General features: G+C 36.9%; 1 protein-coding gene across 1 annotated transcript in view; it reads right to left on the bottom strand.

Annotated features, from left to right (window-relative positions):
* Nucleotides 1-15,006, bottom strand: part of TMTC4 (transmembrane O-mannosyltransferase targeting cadherins 4) — a 51,559-nt gene that overhangs the window by 17,703 nt on the left and 18,850 nt on the right. The window contains exons 6-11 of the mRNA XM_015851500.2: nucleotides 10,436-10,533; nucleotides 6,908-7,000; nucleotides 4,773-4,934; nucleotides 3,776-3,978; nucleotides 1,930-2,101; nucleotides 1,714-1,845 (exon numbers count right to left, since the gene is read on the bottom strand). Coding sequence (XP_015706986.2) covers nucleotides 1,714-1,845; nucleotides 1,930-2,101; nucleotides 3,776-3,978; nucleotides 4,773-4,934; nucleotides 6,908-7,000; nucleotides 10,436-10,533 — 860 coding nt within the window. The remainder of the gene's footprint in view (nucleotides 1-1,713; nucleotides 1,846-1,929; nucleotides 2,102-3,775; nucleotides 3,979-4,772; nucleotides 4,935-6,907; nucleotides 7,001-10,435; nucleotides 10,534-15,006) is intronic.

Raw genomic sequence — 15,006 nt, 5'->3', positions numbered from 1 at the left:
CTAGTTCCAATTTTTACACTGATCTTTGCCAAAGTTGACTAGATGTAGCTAATCCATGATGAAAAAGAAAAGAGACTGACTCTTACAAATGGGTTCTCTATTGTTCCTGGCTAGTCAAGCTCCTTAATACTTCATTTTCAAAGTTACTCATTAAAGAAAGCTGGAATGTGAGTCTATAAAAACCTCCCTGTTCACATACTCATGCTCGCTATTTGTGCAAGCTGTCACTAGTATCAATACAGCCCAGGCATGTCTACATAGCCTAGTGTTGACAAACACAAGCTCGTTTTCCCTGTACACTCGCTGGCTTTGAACCAGCTGCATTAGTTCAGTAGCTTGCACACAGCTTATCGGCTCAAGCACAGCACTGTGTGAGCACAGCTACACAGCTTCCCAGCCAGACATGGCTGGTGTCCAAGGACCTTGGAGCAGAAGCAAAGAGTGTAGATCTGTCTAAAGCACTCTTACCATAGCAGATGGATAGAGCTACACACAAAAAAGCAGACTGCATTTGCTCCATTTAGAGTACGTACTTGTCATTCAGTAGACAAGATACACTGAGGTCATCATAGAAAAGAAGATGGTTACTTACCACTGCCACAGTAAAATACAATAGCTCTTTTCCTACATATTGAAATCAGAAATTGTTGGAAGACATAACTATGTTATAAATACTGACCATCAAAGCTTTTTAGAGATGACTGCTGCATATTTTTGTTCCAATAGATGCTAAATTTGTCATTCTCTCCACTAAGGTCAGTGTTCACAGGTATCTGTTTAAATTCTGTATCTTGATCTGTATTTTCTATGTACAACTTTAGATTACTAAAATCTTATTTTGTAAAACATCCATGTGTTGTTATTAACAAGCTGTGGGTTCCTATTCCCAGGCTTACTGAAGATAATCTGCTCTAAAATTCAGACAACATCAGGGCCCTGTGGTATAGTCCAACAGATCCCAGTCTCAGCTATTTAAGAACTGCTGCAGAGCTCAGCTCTGCAGGCAGGCTAGATTCAGTCTACTATGCCTATCACTGATGTTCATTCAGTGCAAAGAAACATCAATCCCACCTCTGCCTTTTTCTCTCACTATTCTCTTGAAAGGAATATTGCAGTTTTCCCTAATGCCCGTGTCTGAAGCCTAGCTCAGCCACTGTAAAAGAAAAGAAGTAGAAGCAAAGATTTTACTGCATGTCTTGCAGATACACAGATAATATGTTTCTTTCTGGCTTAGCTACGTTGGCTACACATGCAACTGGAAGTATTCTAAAAACACAGTACAGTAACTATTCAGGTGAGAACTCTGCAACTTAAATTCTCTCTGATATTTTGTTGTAATAACCTTCAATTGTACAATCAATTCTTTTAAGAGATTTTATCAGCACATGATTTGACTGGATGCCCTTTCCTGAAGCATAATCCCCATCTTCCTCACCTTGCCCATCCCCATCCCCCAAGTTCCTAATTACAACTCAAAATAATACTAAACTGTAATTTGCACTGTCTGCTATTTCAACTGAGTTAACGCCATCATTTAAGGTGTCTGATAAGTCAATGTCATACTCCTGCTCCAGTGAAAATTTCGAGGTCTACTATATCACAACACAATGACTACACATAAAACTGCCTTCGTTCCAAAATTGAAAGCATTCTTAAAAAACGCTTACAAAGAAGAAAAAAAAAAAGAGGTTAGAAAGTACAGAACCGACTTACTTTTGCATTGAGAGGGCATACAGACAGCGCGCTCCTAAAAAGCTGTTCTTCTGACCTCCACTGACTGCTGCGAAGTGCACAGCGCATAATGTTCATCAGTAAGATTCCAAGTACTGCCACAGCAAGAATTTTCTTAATGAAAGAGAGGCAAGTTAAGAATCAAATCACTCAATTGAAGCACTTCATCATCAGCCTTACCGACTGTTTTGATGGTACCTTTTTCTTGGCTTGCTTACTCAAAAGACTAAATCCATATGTAAACAGAATGCAATAGCCAATACTGGGGAGGTAGATGACTCTCTCTGCAACAACAAATCCTACACGGAAAAACAGGTTGCTTGCAGGAAGAAAAGGGATAATAAGAAATCCCAGTCCCAGTGTAAGAATTCTGCAGACAAAAAACAAGAGTATCAAATTAGCCACAAAGCTTAATAAAAGTACCTTTTTGATTTAACATACAATGTTTATTCTAAAAAACGTAGGAAAAACAGTGCATATAGAGCAGGGCATTCAAAAGCAACATTTAGGAGCCACATAAAAACATCAAATTAGGCTACAATAAGATTTTGACACTTCACTCTATTATGTACTTTTAAAATCTTAGCTATAATTACCAGAAAAGAAAACTTCATGTTTCAAAACTGGAAAATAATCCCATTAAACATTCATTATGTAATTATGTAACTGCTCTTTAAAATATACAGGTAAGAGAATTAATGATGAAAGCTACTTGTCTAGTTTTGGAACTAATAAGACCATAAAAAGGAAAAAATAACAAACCACAGGTCACTTAAAGAAATAACTTAGATATGTTTCCAACTGAGAGTGGTTTTTTTTTTCCTAACAAAGACGTTAATAGTAGAATCCATTGTGTTTAACCACACAGCAGTCTACACCTACACTCCTTCCACTGTCAGTGGAGAGAGGCATTTCATCTCCCTTGTTTTAGGTATCTATATCAGGAATGAGCAACCCTCAGCAGGTAACCACAGAAGACAGAGAACTTAGACAACTGAGAAAACTGAGACAAGGCACCTTATCCCTGCAAAGGATTAATGAACACTACACCTATTTCAGGCCACAGAATGGTTGTTGTGTACTCAAATTTATTGCAACTAAATCTCCACACTGTAATCTACACAACAAATCTACAGTAAGGTACCTGCTAGTCCTTTTCCCCCCCTCATTGTCCATGGACTTCACTACTTGGTTTTTATATTTTTACTAAAAAATGGTTCAGCAATCTTAGCTTAGTGAGTTTTTTTCCACAGAGTATGATGACACTTGTAACATGATCCTACCCCTCTCCAAAATGATTTCAATTGTACAAGTTACAAATGAGTATGTAAATAAAGGAATGGAAGATTAGTCTTTGAAGATGTGCATGCAAAGAAACAAAATTACAGAATACCACAGAAAGAAAAAGGAAACATTCAGTACTTTGAAAAACAGGATGACCTCATTGTGACTGAGCTGCTGAAAAATGTGAAGGAGCTGAGAATTAATTATACATAAAATACACAGAAACAGACAAAAGCTAACAAAATTAAGTTGAAATCCTCAAGTGAGACAGCGTAGTTAACAATCTAAATATGTTTTTAGTTTCTTTTGGTGAAGTACAAATTATTTCTTCAGTAGACACTATGGGTCAGTATTTTATTTATTAATTGCGTGACTAGCATTTACACCTCCTGTCAAGGCACATCTCCCATTTTCATTCTTAAGAGAGAGGATTAAAGTAGATGATGACTTAGAAGAAGTAATGTCAACAACACACTGCTCTATTCTGAACACAGATTACTTCTTACCACCTACAGTGCCATTTCAGGGGAAGAATAAGGCAGCCATCCATATTTCTCCCATCCAAGTGCTTCCCACTAGTCAGCGTATAGTGATGGGCCCAAATTGGGATAAAATTGTAATGATGGCTATAAATATTTATTTGAACTGCATTTGCTAGACACTGGTTCCGCTGAATTGTTAAAATTATCAGTACTGAATTTAACAAAATAATACTGTACTCAAGTTGTCCAGCCATTTAAAATTCATCACTGTCTCTTACCTTCTCTTATAGCTGTCTTCTGAGCACAGAGCTTGGCATATCAGGCCAATTAGGCAGAACCAAAGTGCTGCTAGTGCAATTATCCTCCAGTCACTGACGGATTTAATGAGGGGTATGCAACCCATTGACCAATCAAAACACAGCCACCAGGGACACAACAGCAACCATGCATTCAGCGAATAGTAGTAATTATAGTTTATAGCCTGTCAGTCAAAAGGAAAACAAACATTTATTTGATACTAAACTTAAGAGTGAAGGGAAGAAACTTTAGTTCTTTTCTATCATTTCTGTTACTGCAAAACATTTCTTACAAAAATAGGCCTGAATTTCTGTTAGGCTGCATCCAGCTGAAGACCATATATGTTACAGCTGTGAAATTAACTTTCTTGTTTTTAAATACAGCTATGTGTTTTCAAGGGAAACACAATTCTAAACCGTGCAGCCAACATCCACTCATAGAAAGAATTTCTCAAAAAAGGAGAAAATGTCAAAAAACAACATCCTTCATTCCTCATCTCCAAACCCAGACTTCATACAGTCAGAAGTATAGAGCCAAAACATACTCCAAATGCATCAGAGCAGAACTTTATGCTATTTTCCTCAATTGTGAAGGAACAGATGAAGAGTCAAATACAGTATGTGGAAAAAGAATGAAAAATGCAGCAAAAGCTAACTGCAGGCAAGCATGAAGGAAGTCGTGAATAAATGGAAACACATTTCAATGTGTGCACTGCATACTAAATTGAATGCAAAGAATATTCAAGGTGTAGGTTAAAAAAAAAACCCACAAACCAGAACAGCAGAAAATCACAAAAAGCACAAGGGAAGTGACTCATCACACATCTCACAACATAAAGACTGCCCATTTTGTTTCTTTAAAGCACAAAAGAAAATTTAATTAGATGACCAAGACAAATGTTCTAGGCATGTCAGACAAAAAAAAAAAAGAAAAAAAAAAAGAAAAAAAAAGAAAAAAGAAATCATCATCATAACTTACTCTCACAAACAAACTATCTGCAAATGAAGCTGGGTTGTCTACTTCAGTAAAAGCAGGTGGCCCTGTGCCCATGATCCTCCAGCGTATATAAAGTATAGTAGCCCCTCCAGACATCAGAAGAGTTATCCTGAAAAGCAGCCCCTTCCTTAGCAGACCAGCATTCTACAGGAAGGAAAGAAAGAAAAAGCATTTACAAAGAAATATTTTACTTCTTTTCCTTATTATATTCACATCCTCTTGGCCACCATTTCAGAGAGGTTATCAATAGACATCTGTCTTACTTTTGCAGTTACAAGAAGTCAAACTTCACTATAGTGTCTCTAACTCCCTGTGTTACAGTGCTGTAGGACTCTCTTAGAGCTCCCTAAAACCTGATGGTTGACATTAATCTAAGAAGCCTCAATAAGTCCTAAGAGAAGCAGATAGAAGGTGAGAGTTTCTCTGAAATTAGGGGTCATCTGAGGCACTTGCCTGTCCACTAAACATATCTGAAGATGAAAATATTGATAGACAGTGGATTTTTATGTGAAAGTGTTGACTGGATCCTGAGAAATGTGGTCATTATTAGCTTTCCTTTATTCATATCTTCCTCCTTTAGCCTGATACGCTTTAAATACGCTATTCCCTTTAAAAACCTGATAGTTATACATGATCCGTTCTCTATGTCCTCCATAAGAGCTAGCATGCTGATTATTACCATCTATGATTGAAAAACACTGATTAGCAAACATCACCATAATTATTTATGGATCAATACTTCGCTTTTTTCTGAAGACTATGAAAGAAAAATCTTACTGAGCAATAGATCTTAACAGTGTCCTTGCGGAAGTTATTTATTCTCTAAAATGATGGAAAAGTTAAGTTTAAAAGAAATATTCAGATGAGTTTTTAATATTTGTAGCTGACAGTAGAACCATCATAAAGTATTTAGGTAAATGCTTAAAGAAATAAGTTCATAATGGTGAATTTATGGACAATTTATGGACAGTGGACAATTTATATGTCTTATTACAAAGTAATCACAGAAGAAGTCTCATCCCAGGCTTAATATCATTTAATGGCACGTACAGCTTCCTAAAGGCCACAAAGCACAGAGCCTCTTAGTAAGCAGAATTTTAGAAGTGGGAGAAGTGTTACCATATGTCTTATTGCCTTTGATTTAGAGTTTACTGAAATCTGGCATCAAACCGAAAGCAGTCTCTCAAATCAAGAGGGCAAAAAAAGCATGCAATTAAAAATTTATGACCCGCCTTTGAACAAGACAAAACAAATGTAATTTAAATACACTAAAATGAAAAGACCAGAAAACATTTTCATAGGTTACAGGAGATAAAATTAATTACTTTTATGTAAAGATGATAAAGATGCATTCTTTGTTTTCCTCACACAGGCAGCACTGCTTGAAGATCACAAAACAGAAGTATATTGCTTTGAGCTGTTCATGCTTAGAGAATAATTCTCTAAAAAATTTAACCCTGACATATTTCCATCACTTTAATTTTGAGCTGGATTCGCTTTAGTTCCCTACAACTCTAGACTCCTTCCTTTTCCTATCCTGGTTAACATTACTGTCATTATACAACTAAATTCTTCAGTATTCTTACTTGCTTCCTGACATATTCCTGCACCTCTCATCCATTCCTGCCCAAATCTATTGTTTCAATTCTGAAGATTCCACTCTCATTTATTTCCCTGCAAAGCTTCTCAAAAACACTGCCACACTTCATGAAGCAATTTAACAGTCCCATAGGACTTGTGCTACTTAGAAATATGAGCACAATTCTCTACAGTGAAACTACCCATCAGTGTAAATTCCAATGAACGTACATTCCTTTACCTTGCTGAAGCTTGTGTGGGAGAGGCAAATGATTTAGCTATTTAACACAGGTTATGTACAAGTAGTCTGTTGGTCTATTTGGCCGCTATCAATTGTTAACCTGGGAATGACTATTTTTATGATTTGCTAATGATTACGATCCCACAACAATTAATAGGTGCTAAATTCCTTTTGATCTAACATTAGATAAAGCAGCATCAACAGAAGTAGATATTTATTTTTTATACAACAGAAGTTGTATCTTCTCTTTTGGTACATGACTGATCAGCAAGAATAAACAAAACCTCTAATGACTCACCTCCAATAACTTGTCCTTACGTAGTAATTTTTGAATGAACTCCAAAATATTTAGCTTGTTAATCACCAGTGCATCAAACACTGCATTCAAACCCTAAGCAATTAAAAAAGAATAAAAAATTAAAAAAAGAAGTAAATTAAAGGTAAGGTGAGGTAGCTACCCAAAAAAACAATTTTAAAAAATACATCTTATATTCCACTTCTACATTTTACATCTTAATCCCAATTCCAAACAAGTGGATAACAGATATGTTTCTAATAATGATGGCAGAATGAGAAATTAAGAACCTGAGCTCAGTTGAGTGGAACATCACACTATTGTAATAGATATAGTCCTGTTACATCCAATAATGCTGCAGGGATATAATGTACCAGCAAACTATGCCCCATGCAGTTAACAAGTTTCAAACTACTTATCTGCTCTCAGACTGCTTTTCCAAATATTCCGCACTGTAAAGACAACAGTCAAAAGGTATGGCTTCTATTAAGGTGAAGGGTTTTCTTTAAGTCTTTTACACACACACACACTTGTTGAACAGCACAGTATCTTTTGACTTTCAGCTTTCAAAAATATTTGAATATTTTTTAAAGATACATTGACTGCCACACCAACCAAAGGCTCAGAGATTTTATCCAGCTTGGAAGTTGCTGAAAAAAATGAGCAGTTCTATATGACATCAGCCACTACACATAAAGCTAAAGCATATGCTGTGCTCTGCAGGACTGTACTTGTTTGTTTCCTTGGGTGGAATATGCACAAATAGATACAGAGGTAATTCTTTCAAGGTCAATGAGGTAATTCTGTTGAGATCAATGATAGAGTACAACTTCAATGTCCAAGCAATCACCAGCCATGACAATTCATGAATACTTAAGTCTACATCCTATTACAAACAAAGTCAGTAAAAATAGTATCAGACAAGGAAAGAGTTAGAACAAAGAGTAATAATCATAGGGAAGAGCGGAGATAGGCTGGAGTGCGGCATGGTTTCACATAGGGAGGTCAGTTGGCAATTACAAGGCTTTATATCACTTACATGGAGATTAGTAAGGTAAGAATCTTATTGAAATACACATTCAGCCTAGAAGCAATCTTTTTAATATACGATTTATCCTTTCATCCCTTTGACCCTTGTCCCTCAACACAAAAATAAATACCATCATCTTAGCATTACAAATAAATCCTACCAAATGAATAAAAAAATCCAAATCAAATAAAAATTCTGTGTCTTCTAGCTCAAATAATTACAAAATCTCGAGTCATAGGGATTGGAAAGGATCTCTGGATCAACTAGTCCAACTCCCCTGCTTAAATGGGTTTCCTAGAGTAAGTTACATAGAAAAGCATCTAGGCAGGTTTTTAATATCTCAAGAGAAGACTCCACAGCCTCTCTGGGAAGCCTGTTGCAGTGTTCTGTCACCCTCAAAGTAAAGTTTTTCCTTGTATTCAGGTGGAACTTCACCTGTTCAAGTTGCCTGTTACCCTTTCTCCTGTTGTTGGACACCACCAAAAAGCCTGACCCCATCCACTTGACTCCTGCCCATTAGATATTTACACATATTGATAAGATCCCCCTTGTCAGTCTTCACTTTTCCAGGCTGAACAGTTTCAGGTCTCTCAGCCTTTCTTCATAAGGGAGATGCTCCAGGCTCTGAATCATCTTTGTGGCCCTTTACTGGGCTCCCTCCGGAATTTATTTACAGGGTGGCCAGACCCCTTTTCCACATTCCATAGACTTTCTTCTTCCATTTAAGTTTTTCCACAAGCTCCTTTGCTAATCCATGTGGGTCTCCTGCCTGTCTTCTTCTTAGGAATGCATAAATCTTGAGCTTGGAAGGAGTGTTGCTTGAATGTCAATCAGTTCTCCTGAGCCCCTTATCTTCCAGTGCTCTATTCCATGTGAATCCTTCAAGAAGGCCCTTGCAAGGGTCGAAGTTGCGTCTCCTGAAGTCCAGGAGTCCAAGTTGCATTCCTACTTAGTACCTTGCTTCTTCCACATAAAATCTTGAATTCCAGTATCTCATGGTCACTGCATCCAAGGCTGCCACCAACCTTTACATTCCCAAACAGTCCCTCAATGTTTGTAAGAACAAGGTTCAGAAGCACACCTATCCTCACTGATTCCTCCTCCACCACTTGCACCAGATAGTTATCTACCAAGCACTGCAGGAACCTTCTGGGCTGTGATAATGTTCCTTTTCCAGAAAATATCAGGGTTGCTGAAATCCTCTGTGAGAACAGTGCCTGCACTCATGAGGCTAATGTCAGCTGTCCTTGGAAAGCCATACAAACTTCCTCTACCTGATCAGGCAGCCTGTAGTAAACACCCACAATGATGTCACCCATGTTAGTCTGCTCCTCAGTTCTCATCCATAAGCTCTTCACCCATTCATCACTCATCCTTAGGCAAGATCTCAGTACATTCCAGTTGTTTGCTTACATAAAAAGCAACTCTACCATCTTGCCTTGCTGGTCTGTCTTTCCTAAAAAGTACATAGCTGTCCTACCATGCCCTAGTGATCACAACAGGATCATGGTCCTGCGACCACATAAAGATCTCTAATTCTTGTTTGTTTCCCAGGCTGTATGCAATGGTACACAGGCACTTCAGAGAAGAAAAGGGAGTTGAGGATGCAGGTTTCCCTAGAGGGATGGAATTACCTTACACCATTAGAAGAAATAATCACAGAATGTTTTAAGAGTATTTCTTAGGATATCCTCACAAATACCTTTGAAAAAATGCATCAGCCTGCGAATGTCTGTCTGAAAATAATGTCCTACAGGAAGATGTTTTCAGTGATTTCTTCTACAATTTTTTTCTAAGGAGGACCAAAAGGTCTTTGCTTCAAATAGTTCTTCTGATTCTGCTGCTTTGTTTGATGTCATTTAAAGCTACAAATTAGATTTATTTATACAGATATACAACTACATAGAAGGTGTAAATCACAGGTGCAGCAATTCAGGTGGCTTACTGGATCCCTAAAACATGGAGCATCTTCACTTAAGTAACAGAAAGCTAGAGGACAATGAATTTGAAAAGTAACTGTTCCTGTTTGCATATACAGTTCCTTAAATAAGGAACAGACAGAAAAGACTCAGTGTTAGAAATAAACAATGACCCTACTTCTAAATTAGAATGTTAAAAAATCAAGAGGGTGGAGCTTGTAAAAATGCTCTCCTCCAGTTACATCTTTGTGCATAGCCTTCAAAGAGAGGCCTGTAGAGTCACTATCTCAACAATTATACATTCAAAAACAGGGCCAATGAACATGACACACAGTGAAACTAAACACTGAATCTTTCAAGTTTTGCAAGAAATTTACAGATAGATGCAAACTACTTACAACAGACAAAATGAATTACAACAGACTGGCTAGGACACAATCAATACAGCTCTACTAGAATACTGCTGGTTTGCTGAAGAGAACAAAAAGACGTGTGATTAGTTGTGGAGAAGATCTCTGTACACTTTACAACCGCACCTGACAGATGCTGCGGTCAAAATTCAGTCACTAAGAGGATTCTTACCAGTATTGTAATTCCTTGCTCTTTGCACAGCATGGCTATTGCACCTAGGAGAACACTCACCAGCACCCAGAATACAGAAAAATTATGTCCTTCCTTATCTGTCAAAATAAAGCATGCCATAATATTAGGTATATATATTTAAAAGTTAGAATTAGAAATTAAAATTAGAATATTAAAAAAAGAAAAAAACACAAAGAATAACAGGAAAATCAGCATTTAATCTCACAGTATTTTCTATCAGTAAAAATCTGGTTACATAGACTTGAAAAGCAAGGGGTGCCTCTTGTAACATGCTGGCATTCATCCATTTATTGCAGTCATTTTCTCTTCTCAGAGACATTAGAAATCTCCCTATTTGCTAGATGTCTTAGCCAGACTAATTAGAATGGCAGAAGCTTCACATAGTTTTCACAATCTATCATCTGCAAAGGTTAATTCCCAAGACTTAGATCCATTTATCTTCCTTAGCCACAACTCTAACATTACTCTCTTCCAAGCTACCACAAGAACTTGAAATTCTCTCTAATAACCATTATTCATAACACATGAAGCAGCACCACACACGCAAACTCCTTCAACAGCACTCTAATCTACAAAAGCACAACGAGCGGCTTTTCCAGGGCTGTTGCAGTCAGCAAGTGCTTCGTGCCATTTCATTAGCACTACCACAGAATGCCACAGAGCTCAATAATTCCTACACCTGAGCAGAGAAAGTTATATGGCAGGCAGAGGAACTCTAGGGTTAAGAGATCAAGAGTAGCAACAGCTTCTAGTCAGTGAAAGAGTCTTTAAAGACCGCACCACGTAGCCATGATTGGGTACCACAAGCAGGCATTTCTGAGATTAATATAACAAAAAGCCTTAGCACAGCCAAGGTATTATTGCACACATAGTACATGGGCACTTCACATAAAATCATATCTGTCACAATCTCTACTCCACAGGTTCAAGCAACAGAGGGAAGCACTCAGCTTTTTCAGAGACATATTCTTGATTCAAACAACATGGGCTCTACAGGCAACACAAGAATCTACCTTTCATTTGGCCTGTGAAGAAACAAAGCTGAACTCTATATTCATTGAGTGAACCCTTTTTTTATTATATTTTCCTTGATCTCTAGAGTAGTTCTTTGCTACTGTTAATGCAGGTTTGACCCTCAGCACTTAGACAGACTGTCATCATGTTCTATGGAGATGACAAATGACAGAAATAAGATCTAATTCACCAGAAATAGGCACCTACATCAGAGAGCAGAAAAGAACAACATAACAGAACACTAGGTGTTGTTTCTAATTGGATGAAAGAGAGAGACCCCTTTAGAGATCTAGTTACCTACTTAATTGAAGTGCAGAGAAGTAGCTACTGTTCTTCATTGATGATAAAGTGAAACTAGTATACTAACTCAGATGATGTTGATGAGTAAGATACAATCACTACAAATGTGAAAAGAACCTACTGATATTGGTCTCATTTTGAGACAGAGTACTTTTAGAGAAAACAGTAAAAATTTAGAAGAACAAGTTTTGAAGTTGCTTCCAGCATTCCTCTCTTACCTGAGTCTTAAAAGCTTAAACTGATTGAATATTAAGATGTTTACAATTTATATTTGCAATAAAATACAGCAGGTATGTGTTTCTTCAATCTCCATCTCAAGTTACGCCCTTATAGTTGAGGTAAGAGTAGATGTCACAGGTGCAGATGTCATTAACTGAAAAGAAAGCCTTCTGAAGGAAAGAAGTCATGCACATAACAAAACAAAACATGGAAATACAAAATATATAATAGCTGAAGAAAAGTTGTAGTGAGAAGAACAAAAAATGCAATGAGGAGATCCCAACTGACATCAAATGTATAGAACTGAGAGGTTTCAGGGTTTCACATATGCATGCAATTCACGGAGATCAAGGTTTCAAAATTCTCTCTATAAGCACTGCTAAGAATAAAAGGTATTCCTATTAAGTGTAAAAGAGAGAACAGTAAAACCAATGGATTTCAAAGAGTTTGCTGAAGCAAACTTACTTCAGGTGGGAGATTTCTTCTTCCAAGAATTAAACACTGGAGGAGAGAAGCTGGGACATTTAAGCACTTCCCAGAGAAGCGAAGAAGTATTCAGTGCACAAATAAAGGTTATGTTAACATGGAGTATAGTAGAAAGTACATACAGCAAGAGATCAACTCAGCAATTCACAAATGCTTTGATGATTAAGCATAAGAAGCAACAGAGAAAAAAAGAAAGGTCAAATTATCAAGGACAAGCGTAACAATATCGTGCTAATAAAGCATTAAATTCATAAAGGCCAGATCACAAAATGAGAAAAGACAATGTATGTAAAGAATGAAAACACAGTTCCATAGATATTTTAGTAAGAAAGGCAGCAAGGAAAGTTATTCCAGTACTTGGTGAGAGACAAAATGGGGGACAATGCCAAGAAAATAGAAGTGTCTTTTTGCTTCATTTTTCACAAAGAGGTCAGAAGAGTTGCAATCAGATGACTTTCACAACATCAACAGAAAGGGAGCAAGAACAGAAGGAAAGCAGTGAACTAAAAGACGCAGAATTTATAGAGAAAATAATCTGCTTTAAATTATAGCTAGTAAATTTACTCCAACACAGAGTAATCTCAACTGTTACCTCTGGGACGTCACGCGAAACAGATTTCAGACTTTTGGAGTTAAAATAAAAAAAACCCTCACCATGTCTGCATGCCTACCGCTAAAGAGGAAAATGGAGAGGAAAAAAAGAGCTCAGGAATCAAAGCTAAGCTGACTGGTCAAAACTGTCCAGAAAAAAACAAATCATAGACATATTTTCTAGATGTGTCTCCAAAACATCAAAAACTATGGTAGTTGTTTTCCAAAGACATATATTAGTGACTTAGAAAAAATTAAGTATAATTTCTGACTTGGAGAGTAGAAAGCAAACCTGAATAAAAGCTAAATTTGCCTTCAGAAAGGCATGACAATTCTGGAAAGAGCATTCAGTAAGCCAGAAAATATAGGGGCTGGATAACATTATTACAAAACAGATACAAGTAAACAGTTATAAAACTACTCTAAGACTCCAGGTCACCATGAAAAATGGAAAGATACAATCTGGATTGGGTCTTTCTTTCATGTAGCTTTTCTTATTAGATATTTTTAATCAGAATATTCCATCGTTCAATTTCTAAAGTCTCAAAGTGCTGCCAGGCTACAATGATGAGGAAATGTATTAAGGAGAACTCAGAATTCATTTGACAAACTTGAGGAACGATCTTGGGGAAAAAATTATAATTGAATGCCATTCAGGCACACATTCAAAGCTGTACAGAAACAGACTTGTCTTGTGAACATTCCAAGCCTCAGATGCCAGTAATGTCTCAGCATGTATGGTGGAGCCAAGTTTAAGTATGAACTCTCAAAGACAGTAAAAGATGGTAAACAAAGACCAATTCCGTAGGTACAACTGCAAAAAGAAGAGGAACAAGCATCAATAGTTCCTTCCCCAAACCATAATGTCAGTTCCTTTAGTTTCTTTATCAGTATCAAAAAGTCAATACAGTCATATACAGAACTGTAATAGTATGAAAATTAATCCATTTCTGGTTAAACTTCAAAGAGATAATTTCAATTATGAAATGTACTATCTTGTGCTTGTTCCTTGTTCACTTTGCACAAATAATCCCCATATCCTCATAGCAGAAATCTCAGTAGTAAACTAGGATTGAAAAAATAGATATGAAAGCATTCAGAAATGCCTTCAAGCAATTTTTAACAGTGATTTACAAATGTAAAGCACTGCATAAGTGCTAATTATTATTATATGAGACACATATGCCAACAGAAGTAATCAGTATAACAAAGCACATTCCCCTAATACAGCTCTGCTTCCCACCAGAAAAAATCTTGTGTCAGAAAATGAAACCAATCTTAGGTTGGCACCTGTGCCTAGTTGAAACTGGTACACCATATTGTGAGTGGGCATTGTGCCACTAACAGATGGACAAGACTGTAAGCATGCCAAGTAAACAGAGGGTTTTGGTTTTATTTATTTATTTATTTATTTATTCATTTTTTAAGCTGGAAAAAGATAGTGTTTCTATACCAACACAAAAAGAGTTTCCAGATGACCCTGTTTGAGGAGTACATTAAGCCTGAAAGCTGAGGAAATCTGAAGAGATACCTGCCTAAGCCATGAAGGCACCTATATTCATATGGCTGGTCTTCAGTACAAGCATTTCTAGAGAAATTCTGCAAAACAAAGAGTTTTACAACGTGGAGTTGTCTGATCCTAAATGTCCCTTCAATTCTGCCTCCCTAGATGCTAATCCTATTTACTGAAAAAACCTTATTCTGCATTGTCTTAAATCCACCAATCAATAAAAAAGGGTTTCTCAAAAGATCAGGGCATGTAGAAAAGTGCAATTTGTTTAGAGCATCAAGCTTAGTCTTACTTTTAAGACAAGCTAGTAACAGCAGAACAAAAGAAAATCAAGGAACAATCACCAACCCAAACATATAGGCGTTCAGCATTCCCTCCCTCAAACCAATTTAGCAGCTTAGGGCTTAGATAAGTGACAGCTCTGAGCAGT

This window comes from Coturnix japonica, chromosome 1 (assembly GCF_054131305.1).
Source record: "Coturnix japonica strain WE chromosome 1, WE-NBRP24, whole genome shotgun sequence".
Taxonomy (NCBI): Eukaryota; Metazoa; Chordata; class Aves; order Galliformes; family Phasianidae; genus Coturnix; species Coturnix japonica.
The sequence above is the reverse complement of the archived record's forward strand: the minus strand, read 5'-3'. Positions and strand labels throughout refer to the sequence as shown.